The 24,702-nt window shown below is 35.8% G+C and overlaps 1 protein-coding gene and 1 pseudogene across 1 annotated transcript; both read right to left on the reverse strand.

Moving 5' to 3' along the window:
* Positions 1-5,348: 5,348 nt before the first annotated feature.
* LOC140161164 (gamma-butyrobetaine dioxygenase-like) lies at positions 5,349-6,107 on the reverse strand. Its single transcript, XM_072184604.1, has one exon. The coding sequence runs from the start codon at positions 6,105-6,107 to the stop codon at positions 5,349-5,351; it is 759 nt and encodes a 252-aa protein (XP_072040705.1).
* A 9,249-nt stretch (positions 6,108-15,356) lies between these two features.
* LOC140147983 (gamma-butyrobetaine dioxygenase-like) lies at positions 15,357-24,487 on the reverse strand (annotated as a pseudogene).
* Positions 24,488-24,702: the final 215 nt, after the last annotated feature.

The following is a 24,702-nucleotide window of genomic DNA, read 5'->3' on the forward strand; positions in this document are numbered from 1 at the left end:
CAGTAAATGATCTCTACTGCAGGATTACTGACAATCTTGATCAGAAACTACACACAATTGGAATCTTTTTGGATCTCAGCAAGGCCTTCGATACCATAAACCACACTATCCTTCTTGAAAAACTTTATCATTATGGTATCCGGGGCCTTGCTAATGATTGGATCCAAAACTATCTCTCTGGAAGAAGCCAAAAAGTCATGGTTAATGGTGTTTGCTCTCATTCTTCTGATGTTACCTGCGGTGTTCCCCAGGGATCAATTTTGGGCCCTCTTCTTTTCCTCCTCTACATTAATGACCTTCCCTGCACCACATCTATTCCACATTTTATATTGTTTGCTGATGACACCAACATCCTTTTTGCACACCATGATCCAAAATTACTTGAATTAACTATAAATAAGGAACTAAAGATAATATCTAACTGGTTCAAACTAAATAAATTGTCACTAAATATAAAGAAAACGAATTATATTGTATTTAAAAATAAACATAATAATAAACCTGATATTTCATATGATGTAAAAATAGATAGCACACCAATTGAAAAAGTAAATACAACTAAATTCTTAGGCCTGCTTATAGATCACAACTTATCATGGAACTCCCACACACAACACATTTCAAAATAGTTTCCAAATACAACGGTATCATTCGCAAGGTCCGGCAATTCATCCCCTCATCTTCATTTTTCACCCTCTATAACTCTCTTGTTCTTCCATACCTGTCTTACGGTGCTCTTGTGTGGGCTGACCCCAACAACACCAACTTACATTCGCTATTTCTTCTTCAAAAGAGAGTTATTAGAACTTGCACCTACTCCCTATGGCTTGCTCATACTGACCCTCTATTTTCCTCCCTTCGCACTCTAAAACTCTATGATATATACAAACTTCAACTTGGCTCTTTTATGTATCAGTTTCATAATGGTCTTCTCCCTCCAGATCTTCTACATGACAATTTCTTTAACGTAGATGTATCTGCTCATTCTTATAACACGAGACATGCCAATGAGCCATTCATCATACATACTAACACTATTTTAGCTGGCAATACTTCTAAAACCAAAGGACCCCTTCTCTGGAACACTATTCCACTCAACATCAGACACTCTGTGTCCCATGTTGCTTTTAAAAGCAGGTTGAAAAAATCTATGGTACTTGAGTATGAATCGGCGTAGCCGCTGCCTATACTCGAAGCCTTACGGTACTTGTACTGGATTGTTAATTTTGCCTTTATTCTGGTTCCTTGTGTGCTTTAATTGTCATCCATTGTCTGCCTTCTTACAATAGTACCCACTGAGCTTCTTCACATTAGGCCCTATTACTGTTTCGTCAGAATCACCAGAAGCCATCGACACTTGTTCCATCTTGCTCTTGATTTAAGTAGTAGCTATGACCCTCACTATTCTCCTCTATCTCTTTCATTCCTCTCCTCTTTCCTTCTCTTTCTCTCTCTCTCTCTCTCTCGCTCTCTTCTTCTTCTTATCGGATAATGTATGTGTTTGTCTGTCAACGAGGTCTCTGCACCCCACGCCCCGCGTTTAGCAGAGTCCTCGTTAATCATCTTTTTCCCCTCCCATTTTCATTTTGCTCAACAACCTAATTCTAAAATATAATCTCTGTCATCATGTATAGCCCCTCTCACTGTAAAGTATGCAGAGATTGACTCATTAACATTATTATCCATTGTATCAATGGTCATTTATCATGTTTATGTATTTTGTAAAATCTAATGTAATCATACTTATGATTCTTATCATGCATTACTATGCATTATGCATCCATTGTATCAACAAACATATAAATATAATATTACTATATTATCATTACATTATTATGTTCTTATAATATTATATTAAAACATTAAAAAATTTATATTTATTATCATGTATTACTATGTTATATTTTGATAGTATGTATTATTCACTGAGCGTGTTTGTAGAGAGCCAGCTAATCCGTTGTTAGGCGCTTATCATCGTAGAAGTACTTCAAAATCAATTGCCATTGCAGTGTTGTATTTCCGTGATAAACTACTACAAGCACGCTCGTAATAATTATCATTATGCATTTAAAGTGTATTTTGGTCAATCATACATAGTAATGCTATTCTAATTTAATTATATTGATTTAATTGTTACTACCTAAATGTATTGATATTTATTTATACCAATGACTCTTGTTTACATTTAACTTTATTACTTTGTTGAGCTATTAGTATCACTTGTATATTGATGTTGATGATTGATGAAAATAAAATATGAATGAATGAATGAATGAATATCAGTAAGCCAGCTGTGTACTTTCATCGAGCTGCAGCTATGTATAAAAATTACAATTTAATGGTTAAAAATTTCAGTGAAAATCTATCCTTCTAAATAAATCAACACATTTTCCTTTTCGAATAACTTTTTTTCGATTGTTATGTAGACACTGTATGCATGTCATAACTTTTTTACTAGTTTTTGCATTCTGATTAATATGAAACCGTTAACTTGATATTAGTGGACCAGGTGTGTATTACCATCAAGCTGTAGCATAATGACATGTCAATTAAATGGATTTATGTTTCAGTTATGCAACTCTTTTTACTCGTTTTTGCATTCTGATTAATATGAAGCCGTTAACGTGACATTAGTGGAAGCTAGTGGACCAGGTGTGTATTACCATCAAGCTGTAGCTTAAGGGTAGACGAGGTATTGTTGGTCGAAGCAACCTAAAAATCGATTTTCATTATCTAGATCAATATATTATTGAAAATTAATACCTTGATGTTTTGCAAAAGTTCATTCTACAAATTGTATACTCTGCAAACCTGCTTAATTTATTGTTGTTAATTAGTTATGTACGTTTTACCAAAGTGTTGTTGTTTCAGCCCTCTTCACAACGTAACCCAAGAACCGCAGCACCTATAAAAGTATATCTGTGATATTTTAATTCTTCTACACGCTCGCTATGAATTGAGCAATGCAATTTTTGCCAAAGCTCACTACCATTCGTAAGATGCTGTGAACTATCACAACAGTTTAAAATAATTAATAACCTTAATGACATTCTCTGCTTGACGTTTAACGTTTTACAGAGATTTTATAAAATTGTAGGCACCTGTGTACAGATTGTATGCGTTTTAGTATTCTGATTAACAGTTTATAAACACAATACAGTTAACTTGACATTAGTGAACCTGGTGTGTATGCCTACTTTCATCGCGCTCTAGTGCAATCGAGTCATAAGCGTATACTTTCAAAGTTTATACATTTTATGTAGCGATTTACTTTTGCATTACACATTGTGGATACATCTAATGATACCAGAAGAAACGGAATATAAACGTAACAAGAGAAAATGGCAGCTTAGAGCCTCCCCAACACTTGGTTGATGGATTGTAAGACGACCTCGAGGTCGCCATCCCCGTATGTCAAAAATATATCTATACGCCACTAGTTAAGATCAAAGATGTATCACCAAAGTGAGTGATAAAAAAAACCCACAGAAATTGGAAGGAGAACAGATCCCTCAAGCCTCCCCTCTTGACCTCACCAAATCGTCCACGCACAGCCTGCTTAGGCAGGCTATTATGGTGTACCACAAGGGTAAATTCTTGGACCCCTATTATTTATATTATATATAAACGAAAAAATAAATACATGAAGGATGTTTCAATTTATTCTATCATTTGTGATTAGTAAGGTATTTTTAAAGTAGGAATCTATACGCAACTATAGTTAAGATCAAAGATCAATTATAAAAAAACCCACAGAAATTGAAAGGGGAACAGACCCTCAAGCCTCTCCTCTTCACCTCACCAAATTGTCCACGCACAGCCTGCTTGGGCATTGAGGCAAAAGTAAATCATTCCATTTGCCGATGTGCAGTGTTCTTTTCACCCTAAAATAGCGCCTGCATAATGCTTACCCTATAGTAGGATGACAAGATCTTTGGTAGAATTTCCCAAATGGATAAGTACCGATATCTTTGAATTCCATAGGAACATTGCAGAGCAGATCATATGCTTCCGGGTCAACCTTCTTGAGGTCAAGTGCAACTTTGAACCCATCTGTGAACCAGTTTTCTCCTCCTTCATCTTTGGCTTGTTGGATGCAATGGATCATTTGTGCCTATGGACGGAAAAAACCAAACGAACGTAAGCATTACCACGAATTCTAAGGTTTGGTTTTATAGTCTGGCTGCCAGTGGGTATGACGTTGTTTTGATGTCCATAATTTTGTTTTTGATGGATTTTGCTTATCACACAGAGGTCAAAATTCACATTGCTCAAATGCTGTTGAAAAGTTCTCCAACAGCATTTGAACAATTTGAATTTTGACCTCTGTGTGAACATTGACCCGCAATATCTCAAAATGCCCAATACTGACAGAGGTCTAGTAAACTTATTTTTGAAGTTCGTGGTCTTGAGAAGCAATATCCATCAAAAACAAAACTATGGACACCAAAACAAACTTCCGTGGCAAAATTGCATTTGGCAGCCGGACTATTGGGGCATTGTGGGGTTTAGGATTAGAGTAGAGCATTTAGTGTTGAATAAGGATTAGGATTTAGTGTAAGGGTTAGGGAAAGGGTTAGGGTTAGGATAAGGGTATAGGATATAACATGTTCGTTATGCTTACATGAAGGTAACTTAGGTAAGACCGGGGTAAAACCCAAACATGCTTGTGTTGCGTCACAAAGATACCAAGGAAAAAAAGCTTCAATGGAATAATGAAACTGCTTCTAATCATATCCGACAATCATGCGCATATGAAAGAAGTATTTTCTCATTAGATCAATTTTAATGTTTAATATCGGTACCAATAAAAATGCCAATACTTACCCCCGGTGGTCTTCCCTTGTATACCAGATCAGTATGCATTGGAAATACTGCCGTCGTATATGCTATGTGGTTTGTCCCTGGCAGGAATTTCACATTATCGATAGCACTAGAAAACACAACGAACAAAACAAGAAAATTATGACAAAAACAATCCTTAGGTCGGCAAAAGCTTTTCTTTTTGCAAAGAAAAAAAGTCAATGTTTCTTCTTCTTTTTCCTCGTTAGCTTTATCTGCAGCAACTTATTGGTTCGACAATGTGATACGACCTGTCCGAAGTTTTCAGTGTTGAAGAAATGAGTTAAACTATTAAAACACGCCGTCCTTCAGGTCTCTTTTCATGAGAACAAGCGCTAATGTCAAGAGCTTGCATTATAGGAGATCAACAAAATAGACAAAGATAGACAGCAACATTTAATAGCTCTTACATGTTGATTTTTCTCATTGCTGCTCATGATGTACCAGGAACACAGATCGACAGATCATTGGTGGTACTTGCCATTGCACTGAACATTTAAATGGACTTACCCGAAATATGTGGTGTGCAGAAAAGCAATCCTATCGGCAACTTTCTTGACTTGTTCCTCTTGAGTCCCTGCTCCCGATATACGACACAACCCTAACGTCTTGATCTCCAGCAGCATTTTAAATAGCACTTTGTCATCCTCAAGGACATCAGCAAAGTCAAATGCGCACAACGTTTGTTCTAAATCGTTTCCCCAATATCTATATTTGGGATACAAGACAAGATCATCCTCACTGTGATTGAAACGGTTCTCTTTTAACCAATCGCTGCTGTATTCACTCTTGTGGCCATCTGGCCAGATTATGGTCAAAGTTGTCTTCCCTAAAGACAGAATGGCCTCATTTGGAATGACTTCTACGTCTATATCGTGAATAGAGAAGCTACGAGTATGGGTGGAGTAATTGTAACAGGATTCGCACATGCAGTTGTCTCGCAACCATGGATACGGGTATATTTGTGTGTCACCATCACGCCACGTTACTTCCAGTATTTTATCATCGTTTTTCAGTTGTAGACTGTCCAATGGCACCATAGATGAATAATTGACAGCAGCTCTTCTAATGGTATCGGTATGAATACGCCTTACGTGAGTGGTTGCTTGGTACAGGAATCGGTGGAACTTGGATATTTGCTGGATCGGACCTGCAGCTTCTGTTTGCAGGTTACGCAAAAATCGTATCTTAGAAACTCCAAACGAAGCAGCATATAAATGAGATGGCCCTAGTGACATCTGAAGCAATTGCTTTAATGCTGCCATTTTCGGTTAGAAATCAAAAACAGCTTTTTTCTGGACGTCTGTATGTCTGAATAAATGCAAAATCTGCTAAAGAGCACAAAGGCGCGTGAAACACGGACCTGTCACAGTAAATATAATTATATGCAGAATGGTACTGATATGCGGAGATTATGATTTCATCATTTCATGTAATGACATTAAAGGTGAACTACGTGAGGCCTATAATCATGATAATCGCTACGGTTTATCATTGAACTTTAAATCCTAACCATGCTAACCGAAAAAATGATGCACAAGTTGGCATACTCTGCACTGAAGTTAGCCTGTCTACTCTCACTTCCCTGGTGAGCCTCTGCTATACATATATGCAAAAGTAATAATATCAACCAAGTAAAATTTTAATATAGCCATGCGTTACATAACAACAAAATTCCGGTGTAAATTCAAGGTAAAGATAAAGTATATCGAAATAAACAGGGCAATGTTTATTGAACCATAAAGTTTTATTCTTGTCTTGTCCATGGTCACAGGTGTCAGTAATGCTACAGAGCGTGAAGAACAATATTGTAGCTTATAGCCAATACAAATGTTATTTCTGATGGAATTTTAAGTAAAAAACCAACCAGATTGTCGCTAAAGACCTTGCATGTCTGAATATCTCATGCGTATCTTGCGAATGGTAGTGAGCTTTGGCAAAAATTACATTGCTCATTCCATAGCGAGTGTGTAGAAGAATATTGAAATATCACAGATATACTTTTGTATGTCCTGTGGGTCTTGAGTTATGTTGTAAAGAGGGCTGAAACAACAACACTTTTGTAAAACGTACCGTACTACCCCGCGTCTGCCTTGTTAACGTCATCCCTGTAATAAAATTAAAGAACTTAATTTTCCATAGGGCCTGCACTTTGGCTCGTTTTTTGCAGGTTTACATGGTCCAATAATCACAAGATGACTGACATGTGGTAACAAAGGAAGCAGTCACTGCAATTTGATTATGTCCCATATGATTGGCCATTCAAGACACCCCTGTGAATATACTATAGCGGCCTTTTCAAAATATGATACCTGTTTGCTTGACTGCATTGACAATACCCGGGAACAATACACACAGTATATGCATTGGACAAACTTTTTACAATAAGCATGATAAGTGATGATGTGACCTCCAGATTTATACATCGTTCGTCTCGCACACTGACGACATTTGATTGAATGGACTGCGCCGTGATTACGGTGAAGGACACCGGTTCAAATCCTTTGTTTGGAGCCAATCGATAAAAGCATGCAGGGCCTCTATACCCTATACCCATGTACAGTTTATCCCTTACATAACCTATGTCTTGAATACGCTGGCAAAGTTATGTAATAATCGGATTAATACTATATAGCAGTAGGTAAAAACAAGTTTTGAATAATCCGCGCTACAAAGTCCCATTCAGTGATCCCAGCGAAAGTGAAAAAAAATCAAATTGTTACGTGTATAAATTTTTTAATGAAAAACAAATGGCAAAAAAACAAAACAGGAAAACGACAGTATTGACGAAGTTGAAGCCCCATTCAAATACATGTAGCTAATTTATAAACTGTCAGTACCGGTATATAAATTACAGACTCACGTAAATGCATTATTTTTTTTGTCTTAGACACACGGCTTTCGGCTGAACCACTACACTAGCAAGCTATGTTAGCACATCTATGACAATGACGAAACGTACAAAATCAGCCATAGGCCTTTTATGACCTTTGACATTCTTTTGTGGCGAGTGACATGGTCTTTCAATTCACGCCGAGTGTCCTTGACAGGTTCGACTATGCTTCAGTGGTCATGAAAGAATTCAAAAGATAACCTCTGCCCCAATAATCCCAGGCAATTATCTGAAACTGCTCCTCGGATCATAAGAACTCAGTCCTCAAATGATAGTCATAATAATGTCCAAAATATAAAAATTACTGACTATCATTGAAGACTGAGTTCCGCAATCTAGTATCCAAAATCTGAATTTTGATGATTTTTACGATCGTCGGGATGAAAAAAAAATCAAAAAATCACTGAATGGGCCTTTAGTTCCCTACTCACCTTACCCTGGAAAAATAAAACAAAGAAAATAAAAAAAAAAATAAAGAAAAAAAAAAAAAAAAAAAAAAAGACAAAGAAAACGCATTCTGAATACGAAGAATGTCTTTCTGATATCAAATAAATTTCATTGTTTGAAATTCACGATATAATACAAATTTTATGACAAATTATTAATAAAATTTGATATTTTTCACATTTTTGATATATAACAGTCCTCGAAGTAAATATCATAAATCTAATGATATATTCTTAAACAGTCCCTGGCATACCATACATGTATAGGCCTATGTATAGTACATTAGTCTGCTTTATCTGTTTTGTGCTGTTTAAGCAAATTTAAACATAATTTCCATAAAATGTAAGCTTTTACTGTCAGATATGTCCCTTTTAATTTTGAGCAGAACAAGTGAGGTAAAGCAAAGAAAATTGGAATTTACTACTACTAGCGCCAATGAATGTTATACGATTGTAAAACGGTACGATCCCCTGGGTGTGTGTGTGGGGGGGGGGTGCGTATGTGTGTCCTGCACGCGTATTTTTCTGCAACTATAACGGGACGCAATACGATACCGGTATGTTATAAGAATCAAACTTACAAGAAAGATGGCTCTTGTCAAATCCTACAATTCTGTCAGAGAAAATATGCATATTTGCATTAAATTTTTTATTAATTGACATAATTGATTAATTAATAAATATTTTATTTAATGATTTACCATAATTCCAAACATGTCAAACAATATGTCAAATTAAAGCTAATGAAATGCTTTATAAATTGGTAAGAGCACATTTTGCAGAATGCATTTAGTATTTTAGTTACATGATTCCAAACATTCTATTCCAATTTTTTGCTACACACGCATAGGAGCTGTACTTTTAGAATCCGCGCCTTATCAATAATAATAGTCTTTCACTCCATTGTCAAAGTACTGTGCTCCCTGTAGCATTATAGTGACCAGGTCGCGATATTTTTTTCCTAGTCAACATTTGCATCACATAATACATTTACATGATACAGGCCTATATGAGGCTGGATTGAGCTGTGTTCAGTTTTATACGGCGGATTTATTGCCATAATTATTACCTCTTACTTAAGGGATCTAAAATGAGCGTTTATTGCGTTTCGACAGTATTTTTTGTAGGACATGAGAGCACCTCAGACCTATCGAATTGCATTCTGAATACGAAGCATGTCTTTCTGATATCAAATAATTTTCATTTTTGAAAATCACAATATAATACAAATTTTATGACAAATTATAAAAAAATTGATATTTTTCAAATTTTTGATATATAACAGTCCTCGAAGTAAATTATATAAATCTAATGATATATTCTTAAAGTGTATGTAGCAGGAGGAAAAAAGCCGACGGTCAATTGAAAATTTTGACCTTTCATATTGAAGATATGGATTTTTTCCCAAAAGACCTATTTTTTTGGTGTTTTGGGAAAAAAATCCATATCTTCAATACGAAAGGTCAAAATTTTCAATTGATCGTCGGCTTTTCATCCCACCTACATACACTTTAAGTATAAATCATCAGATTTATAAAGTTTACTTCAAGTACTGTTAAATATCAAAAATATCAATTTTAATGATTTGCCATAAAATGTGTATTAAATTGCGAATTTCAAAAAATCAAAATTATTTGATATCAGAATGACATTCTTCGTATTCAGAATGCAATTCGATATGTCTGATGTGCTCTGATGTCCCAAAATAAATACTGTCCAAACGTTCATACCCCAGCCCTTAACAAAAGAAAAACAAATTTATTCCAATTAAAATTCTACCAGGGTTCGAACCCACAACCTTTTATTTAATAGTCGAGATCGAATACCACTACGCTGTGAGTGCTTCTGCCAGAAATGCGTTTGTTCATCATACTTATTGATTACGGAATAAATCGCAAACACACGATATTACTTGTCTATTAGTAATAAATACGTATATAATCTCCAATCAATAATGAACCTTGCCTCCGACTATGCGGTTCCTATGCAAATGTTGACTAGTAAATTAATATAGGCGACCAGGTCCTAGAGTGTGATGGTTTTGTAGCAGATGACAGTGCTCATTCAAGCCTGTCAAGGTCAGTTAGTAGCCACTTGCTGAATGGATGGCCATTATCAGCTATCAAAGATGCCTTGTGCAGCTGCCAATCACAGTAGAGGTTTTATAACATTTTGTTAAAAACCAAATGTGATATAAGGACAAAGCTGTGCATGTTGGTACTTAATTGTTTGGATTCTTATGTTGAAATTCCCTTGTATTAGTATTTTTATGTGTAGTGTATATTGTTCATAAATTATATAGCTTTTAAATTTTGGGCATTTTTGCTCTGTTGCACTGTACCATTATGGAATTTGAGCAAATCAATTACCGACACAAGCAGGTATACAGTGTATTATTTTTTTTTTTTTTTTTCGTATCTCAGGAGCACAGCTCACTTGGTAAGGCGTCAGAATTTGGTACACGAGCGCTTCGAACTTTAAATCGGAAGGTGGTGAGTTCGAGCCTCATCACGGTCACATTAATTTTATAAACCAAATATTGTTCGAACTTTTCATATTTGTTTTTCTTTTATTGTTTCTTTTTCTTTGTCTTTTTTTCTTCTTGTTTTATTTAATTTTTTCTTTATTTTTCTTTGATTCATATTGCCAGGGTAAGGAGTGGAGGGAACTAACGGCCCATTCAGTGATTTTTTCATCTGGACGATCGTAAAAATCATCAAAATTCAGATTTTGTACAATGATATATTCAGTAATAATCTTTTGATCATTATATGACTATCATCATCCGAAGAGCAGTTTCAGACAATTGCTTGGGATTGTTGGGGCAGAGGTTATCTTTTGAATTCTTTCATGACCGCTGAAGCAGAGTCAAACCTGTCAAGGACACTCGGCGTGAATTGAACTGATTTAATTTATATACTGACAGTATATATAAATTAGCTACATGTAGGCCTATTTGAATGGGGCTTCAACTTCGTCGATACTGATGTTTTCTTGGGTTTTTTGCCATTTTTTTCATTAAAAAAATTTATAAAAGTAACAATTTGATTTTTTTTTTCACTTTCGCTGGGATCACTGAATGGGGCTTTGCAACGCGATATATTCAAAACTTGTATTCACCTACTGTTATAGCATTAATCCGATTATTACACAACTTCGCCAGCGTATTCAAGACATCCAATGCAAATAATCACCCAGATTATGACGTTCATACCGTAAATATGGCGGAGTACTCAAATTCATTCAACAAAAGCATGATTACAAGCTATTGCAATCTACCGCGACAGCTCGTCTCACACACATAACAAATGCACTATAGGATCAAATAGGTTGACGACAACGTTTGATTGAATGCACTGCATTGCGCCATGATTACGGTGAAGGACACCGGTTCAAATTCTTTGTATGGAGCTAATCAATAATTTCACGCACATCCTCTATTATTGCCCAATTATTGCCCGGGATGATTGCACACTGTAAAAGAGCTATTGTTATAATGTTTGATGAAATCGTGTTTAACTATTTGCTTAAGAAAGGCACAATACAGATAAAGCAGACAGATTTACTACATGTGGTACATGTATATACATATAGGGAATGTGTTCGAGTATTACCTAATTATAATAGGGGCGTATCCAAAATGAATTCACACCCCTTTCAAATGTCGAGCCAAAGTGCAGGCCCTATGATTTTAAGCTTCAATTTTGAATGTCTTTAGATGAATTTATAGATGCAGTTTTTTGCGCCGCCGCTATTTCAGCACCGAACTAATATATAACTGGTTTCGTGAGGGGTAATTCGGTCTGTCCAGACGTCTGACGCCGCTTTCATCGACTCTCTACGTGCCACAGGGATCAATCATTGGTCCACTTTTGAAAAATCTCACTTCGTAATCTACAACCTCACCCCACTTATTTCAAAAAGTGATTATATGCCCTCAGGGAGATAAACTATTGGGAACTACACATCATATGCACACATGCACTCTTGCTACGCTCGCTATTCGTAGCGGTTCACGGTGACTCACGGCTCGTTTCCCCCAAAATCGCGAGTAGTCTTTAACAACGACTAATTGCATTTGCAGCAGTGTCCAAGCTTACAGGCACTCGAATATATACATCTCTTAATACTAATTACGGCGTGTCCGTCCGTCCGTCCTCTGTCCGCGCGCTATCGCGTTTGCGTCCCGCGAGTTTCGCGTTCACGCGGTGCACTATCGCGTGCTCGCGCTGCACTATCGCGTGCTCGCGGTGCGCTATCGCGGAGTATCAACGGGAGTGTGCGCGGAGTACAGTCCGCGCATCGGAAAAGCATTACAGTGTGACTAACAGGTGCATCTCATCGGACCAATAATTATAGGCCTTATTTTCAACACATATTTCAATATTAAGATACCGAACACGTGCACACACCAAACACGTGCATGTAGGCCTATTTTTATGAGAACATGACTATTTCCGGAAGGCCTATGAACCGTTTTTGCGTTCACGTTTCTCGCGATTGATTTCATTACTTTAGTAACGGCCTATATCCACGTCCAGATACTAATTTCGGTTTCTCTAAATGTGGTAACAGGGCAGGGCTTGGAAGAGGCGAATGGTTGGTTTCCAGATTATGGGTAGGCCTACCGAAGTAAGCATCACACCTTTAAAACAAACAGAGTTGATTAAGTTGTGTCTTGGGTCTTGATCATTGAGAGACGCATTTCTTAGTAGTTTAAAAAGTCAGGGCAGGTATATGGGTAACGAGTTTGGGTAATAGGCCAATCACGATAAGCGCCCGACCCGAGAACCGCGAAATCTAGTTGTATATATTATAGGCCTATGCGTAATTCAATGTCCGAATCAGCTAACTCTAAAAGAGGATGCTCGAATCCCAAAATCTCCTTTAATTGTAATTAGCCTAATTGATAATTCAAGATAAATTTAGAACCTTGTAAGTAGTGATAATTCAAGAGGTTCTAGAATCGAACTAGCGATCCACGACCTTTCAAAGGTATGGTATCTAGCCATGTCGTGAGATTAACAGATACAATGAAGTCTGTAAACATAGTAAAGAACTGCTCTGCCTGCAGCAGAATCCGTCGTCTGGAGGATGGGCAGGGAAACAACAAAATATTAAAACAGTCAGCATTTATTTATGAGAAATGAGTTAAGGGATCTGAAATGAGCGTTTATTGCGTTTCGACAGTATTTTTTGTGGGACATGAGAGCACCTCAGACCTATCGAATTGCATTGTGAATACGAAGCATGTCTTTCTGATATCAAATAATTTACATTTTTTGAAACTCACAATATAATACACATTTTATGACAAATTTATATATTAACATCTCAATCTCGGTAGAATTAGCAAACATTAACTTTAAGGACAAGAAAATGCTAATTATAAAAGAATAAATTCTACAGTACACCTTTCATACATTATTACATATACATACCCGAGCATGACAATTATTAGATTTATCAACGACTCGCATTGACATGAAAAGGTGGTATGGGTATGTGTGGTAGTCAAGGCTTCCATTTTAAGGCTCCCTCACAGTTTTGAAGACTCCCAGTTATGGATCATGCTCCAGTTCTTTAGCCCCACTGTGATTCCGAGAAGAGCCACACTTTGGGAGTTTAAGTGAATAAAAGCCAATATTTGGGAAAATCTAAAATTTCCATAGCTCCAAAACCTATATTTTGGACCAATTTTAGTTCATTAGACCGAACTAAATTCATAAGCCCTTAGTTCCCAAAATACGCCGCACATCCCAAACAAAACTTTGTAAAAACTTAAAATCTGGAAGCAAAAATTGCACCAAGTTAGTACCGTTTCAAAGACTGCACAATAAGCATATTTATTAGCATGCCTGCATTCAGTATACATGCATTACAAAATGTATATGCATTTTAATTGATCTCCTGAATAAAGTTAATATATCTAGATTATATTTAGAGTTTAAAGTTGCTTCTTTTGATATATATTAATTGAAATATACAAATGCAATATTATATTCTAACAGGTTATACAATACAATTTGACTCAGCAAACAAAAACGTTTAAATGTCATGTCAGATTATAATTATAAAGGGTATAAAACCTTTTAATAACATTCCAAAACATTTTTGAAAACTTGCTGCCAGACATTCTAACATAATGTTATTTAAGTGTTGTTAAAAAATAATTTACAATATAAACATTTGTAAAGTATTATTGTATTTTTCATATAAAATGTTTTTAAATACTTTTCATGACTTTTATATAACCCAACATTTATATTTTTTGACCAAAACTTTTTGACAAAAACCAAGAAGTGCAAAACATTTATAACGCTTTAAAAATATTTTTGTGTTTGCTGGATATACCAAGATTCTTCTGATTTTGTTTCAAGAACAGCTGAAATGTTATCACTCATTCATTCATTCATTCATTCATTCAATTTTTATTCTGGTAAGCTCTTTCAATACAAAAAGTACTGATCTCCCAAGAGGTCCAGATCATATGTAGCTCTGTAAATACACTCTGATTAAATGGCAATAATGTTTAATGAGAATTTCATCTATTGAATAAATTTTATATACACCTTTACAATCACGCACGTTAAAAGCTTGGGACAGTTTGTTTATTTCACGCATCCCCATGCCCCACTCCCCTTATTCAATGTTGAAGTACAACATTAATATCATAAATATGACCATATCTCCTAAACGTGTTGTTCGATTTTGATCATTCTATCAGCTATGAATAGATTTTACATTTGCCATATATTTATATACACGGTTTTATAAACTTGTCAATACTTTTTTTTTAATATAAAGATATATGCAAATTCACGTTATCAATACTAGGACAGTTTGTTTATTTCACACATCCCGCTCCCCTTATTCAATGTTGAATGCTGAAAAATAGTGGAAAGTGGTTGAGCTCAATCTGTGCTCCAACATTGTTTCGGGGGGGGGGAGGAGTAAACAAATACATAACATGACCTATGAAACCTATCATGTATTGTCAGCATCAGGTTCAATTCACAGGAATTTGATCTTTCAAACATCATCTGTCCCAACGATTTTTAAGCACATGATTGTAGGTGCAAATCAGTTTGCATCAACAACTAATGTTTAAAGAAGCCACAGATTTTAGTGTGCGATAACATTATATAGTTACTACACATGATAAATGCGGAGTATTTAATCCAAGTTTTATTCCAAGTGGTGGAATTTCTTTTTATTTTACATGTGCAATATTTACAAATGTAAGTATGACAAAAATATTACAAGATAAACATTGTACAACTGTACAACTGGATTCGCTACCTCATACAGGGTGGCCCCAAAATGATTAGTACCCATTCATGTGCCAGTCAACCTAAGAATTTCATTTACGGTACTAATTTTGTAAAAGGTTATGGCATGCACTGGTACTAATATTTTAAGGCACCCTGTATGTCTAAATTCATTGTCATAGTGAATACATCATCCCTTAGTAACTGGTTTATGCTTTGTTTTCACGGCTGTTAGCAACCATTACCCACTGACCTTGTGGTGTGATCATTTTAATCACAGTTCCGAACACAGATAGAGTGAACAAGTTGATCTGGCAATGGTCAATTTTGACGATAAACTACAACAGTGAACAACAGTTCTATTTAAAATACATCAAGGTACATGTATCCCTTGATACCTTGTAAAAACAATATTGTTGGCAAATAAGTTCTGATATGTTTTTAATTCTTGTGCATACAGCCATTGGCAATTTACGAGAAACATCCTGGAATGTCTGAGTTGTGCACACCGACATAATCAGCTTCTACAATCTGCACTGTGCGCTTCAATCTTGCATAAATAGTTTGAAATTAACTACACATGATCAATACTCTTGCAAAACTAAAGTTAGCCAAATTTGTGGAATACCAGCCATGATGTTCACCTTAGCTAAAGCTTTGAATATCACCTTCAAGCCATATGATTATGATGTTTCTTTTTCATCATCAGCTTCTGTTTTCTTTCTATAATTGGCAGCCAAATCTTCCCTCAGCACTCTTATACGAGAGTCCATGTCATCCCACTCTAGGTAGCCAGTTTCAAGATGGCGGGCGCTGATGCTGGTCACTTTGAATGCTGCTCGACCATGGATAACTCTTCTGTTGTCAAATGTCATGATGTCACCTGTTCAGAGTTTAAAAAAGAAAGCATTCCATTAGCATGATCTATTAGAAATTTATTGAAATTGCTTTTATAAATGCAGTTTCAAAATATTTCATTTTTCTTGTTTTTGTCATGTTTCATGTTGTAGCTGTTTTTATGTCATCCAAAGGAGAGATCTTATGGCAGCATGAGACATGTATCAGAATGTGTATACATGTAGGTGTGTGTCATAAGAAAACTTTTGGTAAAAATTTCAATCTCAATGAATAGTTCAAATCATATTGTAACTGAACTTTGCTCATAGCTGCACTGCCATGTATAGGTTGTGATGTTGAGGTCAAGGGTCATTCGAGGTCAACTTGTAAAAATACAATTATAAGTCTATTGATTAAAAGTTGGTCTCTTATGAACGGTTCAAGTCCAACTACAGCAATCAGACATGGGTCATATCTGCACTATGTGAACCTTCATGTATTACACTACACTTACACTTACACTCACACTCAGATTTGATGGGTTAAAATTATAGGTTTAAGCCTTTAGTTCCCCATATCCATTCCCCAATATTGGTGGTGTTATTAAACTTAAACTTAAATGTCATATACTGAGGTCAAGGGTAATATGAACTAATAAATAAAGGAGTGAGGGTAAAATAGGCTGAACATGAAAATGTTGGTCTCACAAAAACAATCAAATCCAACTTGGTCATAGCTGTACTACTATGTGTGCGGTGTTCTATTTGTATGATGTGAAATGAAGCATGGTGCATAATCTGTACTTGATTGATCAATCAATTAATCGATTGATTGACAGTTTTAATGATTTGATACCAACCTTCTTGAAGCTTATATTCAAACACATTCCTAGGATGATGATAAATATAACTGAATTTCTTGAGTGCTCTGTAGATATCCAGGACCTTTTCTGGAGGTACCCTAAGCATGGGGTCTCTGCCATGATCGCTAAGATAGATGTGATACGGGTGGCCCATACCATCTAAGCTGGAATATTAAAATAAGAAAAAATTTGTTAAATTTAAATCATGTCTCACTGAAATGACTTTTGGTATCTTTTTCAAAAGCTATAAATGTATCATCTTATAATATGAAATTAGATGATTTATTTTAAACCTCATTTTTTGCTATATTTACATTTCCTAACTGATTGTATTTGTAGGCTATGCCAACAGAGTAATTTCTGACATAATGTCTTAATTCACACATTAAATCCCAAAAAAAGAACTCCATGTTTAATACACGGCCACAGTAGCCAGTGGTGTTTCATTCACTATATCTGTTTAAAATGACAGAACCCCTTCCTGACATGTTACTAATATTATTTTCAAATTTTGGGTAATGAATAACAAAATTAAATTTTGGCAAAGTTTTTTGCTTTAATGGTGATACAAGACAGATCCATTTTCAAGACTATGTGTTATTCACAAAATCTAATTAGATGTGATCCTTAATCTCAATTGTTTTCTCCAATCCATACTAAAACTTTGGAACCAGTATAATTAGCCCACACGTATATCAACTACATGTACATTCCAGAATGTCCACTGATTTGTTCTTTCACTTGATGACCAAGGAGCCAATAAGTAAAATTAATTGTGAAACTTCAAAGTACATGTCATCATAATGCATAAAATACTTGGAAAGTAATTGGAAAATATGTAATTTAAAAAAGTTTTCACTATAGTAAATATGGGTATAATTGACTTCAATAGCATCACCCTAGATAATGGTATGGTACTGGTGAGGTGGTGAAACTCACCACCAGGAATTTAAGAATGAATATTCACATGTAAACAATAAACAAATAAACAAACAAACAACAAGCAAAACATAAAACTGAGTTACAAGCATTCTTTACTGTACATTTACCTAATAACTGGGTGAGATGCTCTTTGGTAGAATTTCCCATAATAATAAGAACCCATGTCTTTGAATTCCATAGGAACATTGCAGAGCAGATCATATGCTTCGGTCGACCTTCTTGAGGTCAAGTGCAACTTTGAATCCATCTGTGAACCAGTTTTCTCCTCCATCATCTTTAGCTTGTTGGATGCAATGGATCATTTGAGCCTGAGAGCAGGAGACAAATTTATAAATATGCACATGTTTTAAAAAAAATACTTTCCAAGATATGATCAAATTTTGTACATGATACCTTGATATTTTTGCCAAATTGTTATTCTGAGTAATGGGCCAATTAGTTTCCTACCTTACACAGGATTGAATAGAGATGATCATAGTTCAACTGTTATTTATATTAAATAAACCTCTTTTAAATCAGTACTTTCAAGAATTCAAAAGTCCACTTAGTCCCACAGTCAAATACCATGAAATTTAGAATTCCAATTTTTTTTTTTTTTTTGTTATGTTTAAAGGCCTATAACTTTAAAAAACCATGTCTAGCGACTTGTTCCAGGTTTTGTACATTATTTAATCTTATGTATACATTAGATATTGTAAGAGCAAGCTATAACTCTGGGATTTAAACATGTATCTAACCATGGAGACATACTACCTCATGATCTAACATACTTACCCCAGGAGGGCGTCCCATAAAGGCTAGATCAGTATGCATTGGAAAAGACTTGCTTGTGTATGCAACATTGGGAGCGTTGTAAAGCGCCTTCACATGAGATGTTGGCCTGGTATACAAAAATAAAATGGTATGATAAAGTTCAATTGCATTGGGATTGTATTTCTGCAACACTACTCATTTTTTCTGACCAGAAGTATGATCTGACCAGAAGTATGGGGGAGGGGGGCTACTGTATAACATTTATACCCCATTCCTGTTTTGGTAAGTCTGCAACACACATATGTCCAGAGCAATCACAGATGATGTACATGTACCAAGAAATAATACAGCCATGCATTGTATGCAAAATGTAGACATATGTGTATGTTCTGAAATTTCAAGTGATTCTGTTATAAACATGTACACATTACAAATGTACATCCAGTTCAAACTAGTACATGTATGATACAATACTATTACTAGTATGGTAAAATATACCATAATATTTAAAAGTCTCTCTACCTAGGGTGCAAAGATTCCAAACAACATATGTGGTGTAAGCATCTAGATCAATGACATAGGACATTTTTGTTCTATGTCATTGATCTAGATGCTTGTCAGTTCCCAAGTTTAGTGTCCTTTTTGTCCAAGTTTAGTATCCTTTTTTTCCAAGTTTAGTGTCCTTTTTTAATAACCCTGGATGGTGTCCCACTTAAGTTAACACCAGATCATGATAAGAACTGATGAACTGATGTATTATGTCCACATTTCATGCTAATCTAAGCAGTCATGCTCCAGTACATAAAAAACACCACACATCATATCAAATTTGTGTGTTGTCACTTAGTTTTCTTGAGGCTCTGGGTTACTTCTAGCACAGTGTTCCAATATCTGTGCTTCCAGATTGTTTTATTTATTTGATTTCATAGCACTCCGTAGGCCAATGACAGCTGAACTATTTGCATATCATGTCAGGGATACAATGTAGATAAAAGAATCACACCACTTTACATGATGTCATTGGGCAGGAAACACCTCATATATGTAATTCCAAAGGTCAAAAGCAAATAAAAACCTGATAATGTAACAACTGTTGCTGTGTTGCATTACCATACCTCATATGTATAGGCCTAACTATTTTGTCATTTCACTTTTTGGGCTGTATTATTATTTTCTGACAATACCTAAAAAAAGAAAGTAAAGAAAACCCCTTAAACCTAAAAAAAAAGCAATATTTAAAAAAAACCATGCTGAAATGCAAATTTTATATCAAATAACATTAGCCCAGTAACTATTAAAACTCATAAAATGTAATCAGGTTTTGGGTTGGGGGGGCTTTTATTAATTGTAAATTGTATTTTAAGTACCGGTATTGCCTGACTTCATAACACATAACATTTGAAGCTACATTTATGATTTACATGTCTCATACATGTATGTACATCAGCTCATATGGAGGGTTGAAAACCAGAAAGCTGTAACTCACAAAGGAATCCTTTGAGTTAAGGCTTTCTGGCTCTCAACCCTCGATATCATATTTGGTGATCAAAAACAATGCGAATTTAACACAAGTTATCTGTGTTTCTAGAATATTATTCCATTAAATTGGTGTTTTGAAACTATTTTTTTATGAATCATTGGTATATTCCTCTCGAGGGAAACATTCACCATATTTAATGATCTCACATACCGGTACATTTATGTCTTTCAATAAATCAAATAAGCATAAAATATTGGTAGAGATAAAAAAACACACCAAAAACAGATGCATTTATATTCATCAATTGATACACTCTTCATTGCAATTCAAAATGAGGTAATATTATTAATATTGGAAATTAACAGTGTACCGAACAAAACTGAGCACATTTGAAATGAATCTCAATTTTATTGAAGAATGTATACGTACCCTCAACGTATAAAATAGACCCTCCCTCGGGTCCGTGGAGAACGACTGGTAATGTAGATTACATAGCATTAAAAATCAACCCAATACACGGACCCTCCCAGTCTGTAGGCAATTTGACTTCCAGCTCCCACAAACTGCTGGAAGTTCACTTTTACGGATTTGGAGTCACGCAATCTTTCTATATACCACGTCCATGTTTTCACTACATTAACGCTTTGTGTGGCGACTAAACAACGATATTGTATCCGACCAATCAACGCAGCTTGGCAGCGCGGGATATTTGAAAAGGCTTCCCTAGCTAAATAATGTGCAAACATTTGCAAACCGTGCACGCGATAATGTACGCAATATGGACAATAGGCCCAAGTCCGAGTCGAGTGGTTGCCTTTTATTATTGCGCTGCACCATGGGTCTATCAGACGCTGCGTGCCACTTGAGCTCAATACCTCTCAGTTGTTGACAAGTGTCCCATCCGATCTTCGTCACATCCCGCGGCATAGCTTTGTGCTACCATATTTGAATTGAAACTGGGGCGGGCTTTCGTAATTGACATCGGAATCACCGTGCTTCGTTGAACGAATATTTGGAAGTGAGATCTCTAACAGATTGGACCAGTCTCGAATCAGCGCTCAATGGACTTTCGCGTTCACTTATAATACGAGTATATTTCTATATTGCTGCATGGTTGACTGTGGTGGGTGTAATTAGTGGCGTCGATTTGTGGATGAAGAGGAATGGGTTTTTGGCATTGAAGAAAATAAGGGGGGAGTTGGCATTTTTTTCATAAGGCATTACGTAATTATTTATTGTTACATTATCCAGAGATGGAACCGAACCGAGACTGGGGGCCAGTCTACGTATAAAAATGGTGAATTTGGCAATAAATTTATGTTTAGATTTGCACTAAAGAGTGTGATCGGAAATTGGGTAACATTTGGTGAAAAAATAGGATTTATTCAAATTTCCATAAAAAATGGTTTTAATTTGGTGGAAAGGATTATATTTTAATAATCTAAAAGAAAAAAAAATTTGTCGCAAATTTTGTGTTTTCCGTGCCGCTAAAGTTATGCGTGCATTATTTGTAGCGTGAGGGACGGACACTATGTTGCATTTTTATGAAAATACTTCTCTTAGGAAGAGATTATATGCTATTGTCAATTTTTGTTTACAGATTATTAGTACAACCCTTGCTACAGGAAATACCAATGAGATTTTTAATTGGATGTCTTCCGGAAGATAGGAGGGGTCATGGAAGGTGAACTCTAGAAATTTTGTCCGTCCCTCACAGATAAAAATCCAAAAAAGTTTTTTCTCTGAGAAACATTTCAAGGAATTAAATTAGCATATACCCTATCTATCAATATTAGTGCTCACCTAACTAGAGATAAAGAAACTAAAATTCCCAATCTTTAAATCTAAGAGTTATTAGTCCTTAATTAATGTGAGGGACGGACATGTCCGTCCCTCACACTAACTTATTTTGGATGTACAGGTACCAATGTATGTTGAGTGAAAATATTTTTGTTTACATATCAATAGTGCAACCCCTGCCACATGAAATATCAATGAGATTTTTAATTAGATGTCTTTCAGAAGAGAGTTGGAGGTCATGGAAGGTGAATGCTAGAAATTTTGTCCGTCCCTCACGGATAAAAATCCAAAAAGTTGTTTCTCTGACAAATATTCTAAGGAATTAAAATAGCATACACCCCATCTATCAATATTAGTGCTCACCTTACTAGAGATAAAGAAACTAAAATTACCAATCTTTAAATCTAAGAGTTATTAGTTCTTAACTAATTAAGGGACTGACATGTCCGTCCCTCACACCAACTTATTTTGGATGTACATGTACAGGTACCAATGTATGTTGAGTGAAAATATTTGGCCACTAAATATTAAACCCAATTCTTCTACCCAGTCAGAGAGTCTGTCTAAAACAAATTCATGCCAATCCCAGAAGGTCATGCTCCCAAACATTTGGAATTGAAGATCCTGTTGCTAAAAAAGAGGGTCTGTCCGTCCCTCACACCAACTTATTAAAATTAATATTATTGTTAATTACTGCTTCTTTATCAGTAAAACTACAATTGGATATTGAAAACAAACAGCATGAAGTAAAACTTCTGTGTAATTTGAAATTAAAAGTGAAATACACACTGAATAATATATTTAGGCCATCATATGTCCGTCCCTCACAGACAAGCTGTCCGTCCCTCACACAAGTATTTAGCGGGTATAATCATATGATATTTCCACTGAACTTGAATTATTTTGACAACTGCATTTCATTTAGATGTCAAGGATATCATTAGGTGTGGATTTGGAGAAATCTTGCCAAATTTGAAATTTTGTAACATTTTGTCCGTCCCTCACATAGAAAATGTCCGTCCCTCACATAAACTTTGGACCCGCTTCATAGGCGCCTTGAAAACAAACTGAGTCAAATTTCTTAATTTTTGGAGGGATGGAACATTACTCTTTCATGAAAAGTATATATTGATTAAACATGTGTGTAAGTTTCAATAGAAAACTTGAATATGTAACTTAGGTGGTGATTGCTTATTCTATTGATTTCCGTCCCTCACACGTGAAAATTTTGTATAGCGAAATAATTGATGCACATGTGGCAACATTTTCATGCATGAAATAACTATTGGTTGAAGGGTTATATATTAACCTAACTTAAAGGAATACATTTTAACAAGGGTTAATTAAACACAGCAATTAATCTATTGATGTCTGTCCCTCACGTGAGGGACGGATTCCGATCACACTCTAAATTCTATTAAATTTCCTCTAATTCTCCAACACTGACTTATACTTGCATGACTCAAACTCACCCAAAATATGTTATGTGAAGAAAGGCGATTCGATCTGCAATCTTTTTCACCTGCCCTTCTTCAGTGCCTCCTCCCTTGATGCAGCACAATCCAGATGTCTTCAACTCCATCAGCATTTCATAGAGTGCCTCATCACTCTGCAAAATGTCTTCCAACTCAAAGACGCTGAGGCTATCTTCAATCTCGCTTCCCCAGTACCTCATTTTGGGATAGGTGACAGGATCATTTGTGGACTGTTCGAATCTGTATTCTCTCAACCACTGACTGGAAAATTCACTAACATGTCCATCCGGCCATGTTAAGCATAATGTTTCGCCATCTTCCGACACCCGTGCATCATGAGGAGAACTTTCCACATCAAGACTGCGGAAGCTTACTATACGAGATCTAACCGCTTGATTAAAACAAGATGCACACATACAATTATCTCGCAGCCACGGATAGGCATACATTTGCGTTTCGTCATTACGCCACATAATTTCAAGCATTTTGTCGTCGTCATGCTGGATGCACATCCGCAGTGGGACTGCATTGGTGTGGGGCTCATATGGAAGAAATCGGCTTGCTTTTGGTTTCTTGGTCAAAACAGGCTGTTCATTAAATTTTGTGATATGTCTTGGTGGTGTGTATTGCCTACTCTGCAGTGCATTGACAGCTGCTGTCGAACGCCGAGTAGAATTTACACCACCACATACGCGATTTCGAAGAAATGCAGTTGTAGATGGCGATGAGATTAGCTTCCTTATGGTAGACATTTTGATGTCTTAAACAATATTATGAAAATTAAAATGAATCCGTGTACGCGGAAGCTAAAATTCGACCGATCGTACTGATAACTTTGTTGCTCGGCCGGTCTAGCTGGTTTGTATTGTTATGGTCGTATCAGCTGATTGCAACCTTGACCCGAATTAGGTCATCCGCCTCATAGTCACAGGTAAGAATCTTCTTTGTAACGCAAAGTAATATCGGCATATACATTCTAGAGTTGATGTTAACGTAGTCGCATGATGTCTTGTAAGGTGGCGCTATTCATCTTGTTTTCCTGTACTGGTTTTTGATATAGGGGTGGTATACGTGGTTGTTCTGTGGTGTGATTTGATTTTT

The sequence above is a fragment of the Amphiura filiformis genome, chromosome 1, assembly GCF_039555335.1.
Source record: "Amphiura filiformis chromosome 1, Afil_fr2py, whole genome shotgun sequence".
Lineage (NCBI taxonomy): Eukaryota > Metazoa > Echinodermata > Ophiuroidea > Amphilepidida > Amphiuridae > Amphiura > Amphiura filiformis.

What these genes read in the sequence shown, in the direction of transcription:
- LOC140161164 (XM_072184604.1), bottom strand. Translation starts at nt 6,107, where the DNA reads ATGGCAGCATTAAAGCAATTGCTTCAGATGTCACTAGGGCCATCTCAT.